Below are 1,970 nucleotides of genomic sequence, written 5' to 3'. Positions count from 1 at the left end.
CTATAGGTACATACATAATTTGAATTTTATATATATAGATAGATAATTCAAAAAATTACATTTTATCAACTAATTGCACTCGATGTTTAGTTTTATAAATGAGGTAATAATTTTGGCATCGAATACTTCGAATACTTAGTAACAAAATCCGAAAACTTGTCGAGTGAGTATCAATTCTAGTCGACTTGAGGTGGCCGAACTCGAGTCCAAAAGTAGAGTTTTTCAGCAGATAGTCGATCTTTGACTTAAGTCAGAGCCGACTTTTCCATCCCTAAACAGAAGCATTTCAGTTCGATTGGGCTTTCGGCTGTAGGGCCGTGTGGAACCTAGATTTTCTCACGCCTTTTGATGGCATTTCACTTAATAAAGAGACATAGTGGTGTCTCTTTAGCTGCGCGACTTCTTAATCCTTTCAACTCCGATTCTTTTCCGGCAAAAGTCCTATCAGTCTTGTTGGACTTGTATAAACCATTTAAGTTAGAAAAAATTTGAATTATCGGCTTATCTAACTAAATTATTTCCAATATACCCATCTCAAAGGTCGGTTTTGATGAGGCGCTACGCTTGGAATTGGATGTTCTTGGACATAGCAACATACAAACCACTTGCATCTGTCCGTTCTTCATACAGGCCACCGGCATGTTCGATGATGTCAATGCCAGGTAAAACAATACATACATACAATAAATATATCTAACTGAAAAATGCTAATATAATCGCTTTTTAGATGGGTACCCACACTAAACCCCAACGATGTAGCCGATCGCATCATACTGGCGATCAAGAAGAACGAGAAAATTACAATCATTCCAGGCTACATTCGGCTGCTGCTCTCGCTTAAATGGTAAGTGTTGATGGCATAACATATTTTTGAGACCGCGAAATAAAATATTTGCTAAATCCGTATTTTTTCTCCCTGCATTGTCACAGGACGTTCCCTTGGGGCTGCGTAGGCGGTCTGTTGCGTCGGCTTGTGCCTGATGCGGCACCACATGGCGTTGCACAAACACCTCCAGCCACGGCCAGCAGCACAAAGCAAACGCAACAACTATTAAACAACAACAACAGCATTCCAGCCACCACAATCGCCCACTCCAGCAGCGCGATACCCAAGCACACCACCGAACTGTGCACCGAATTCAGCGAAACGCTGCCGAAGACCGCCTCGTTGCTGGTGCAACGTACTCCGTCACTGGGCGAGCGCGTACTCTGAGATTCGCTGCTGTATTTCGCTTTTAATTTATTTTGCGTTTTTGGCGTCGTCAGCTGCTGCTACCAGTAGCCCCCCCTTCTAGGGCGCCGAGTTAGCGCAAGTGGCCACCAGCAGAGGCATTCTTTAGAGGATTTTCGTGCCGCGTAACGCGCAACCGTCTAGTGATATTACGTTTACTTAGTATTATGATTAATTTTAATTTCAATTAATTAGCCTCGATTGGCTTATTTAGATACTCGTGCGAACGGTTATGAGCAGATATATGTACGTATGTATGTAGTTATGAAGGTAACTATCGAGCGTAGTAGAACAATAATTTAAGAATGGACGGGTGTTATTCGTAGTTAGTATTTAACTCGAATTCGGAAGTACGCATTTTATTGTAAAGTTAATTTCTTTTTAATTCCAATGGGTGTAAGTCAGGCTCAATAACCTCAAAGTAAGGTATGTATGTAGATACATGTTTTCAAATAACCGCTAATTATGTCAAAGAAAATATAAGAATCGGAAAATCATTTGAAAGTTTAATTTATTTTAATTTTCAGAAATAATAGAAGCTCGAGTAAAGCGCTTTCGATTGAAAGTTCTTGTGAATTGAAGAATGCTACATTAAATATATTCGTATAACTGCTTTAGTAAAAAGCTTTATGAACTTGATTAAATAAAATAAATCTCACAAACCTAAAAAATGTATTTTAAGGTGTTAATTTAGATAGAAAAATTTAGTAAAGAAAGGGAGAGTGCTTTAACATACTTC

At 39.0% G+C, this 1,970-nt stretch overlaps 1 protein-coding gene across 1 annotated transcript in view; it reads left to right on the top strand.

Annotated features, from left to right (window-relative positions):
- LOC118741394 (estradiol 17-beta-dehydrogenase 11-like) overlaps nt 1-1,728 on the top strand; it is a gene marked incomplete at its 5' end in the record, with an annotated part of 2,445 nt that extends 717 nt beyond the window's left edge. Inside the window, 3 exon segments of the mRNA XM_036473350.1 lie at nt 541-662; nt 728-844; nt 931-1,728. Coding sequence (XP_036329243.1) covers nt 541-662; nt 728-844; nt 931-1,213 — 522 coding nt within the window. The 3' untranslated portion in view covers nt 1,214-1,728.
- Nucleotides 1,729-1,970: the final 242 nt, after the last annotated feature.

Source organism: Rhagoletis pomonella, unplaced genomic scaffold (genome assembly GCF_013731165.1).
Source record: "Rhagoletis pomonella isolate Grant_MI unplaced genomic scaffold, Rhpom_1.0 Rhpom_scaffold_00006, whole genome shotgun sequence".
Classification (NCBI taxonomy): Eukaryota; Metazoa; Arthropoda; class Insecta; order Diptera; family Tephritidae; genus Rhagoletis; species Rhagoletis pomonella.
This window is presented reverse-complemented; position numbering and strand designations above follow the sequence as displayed.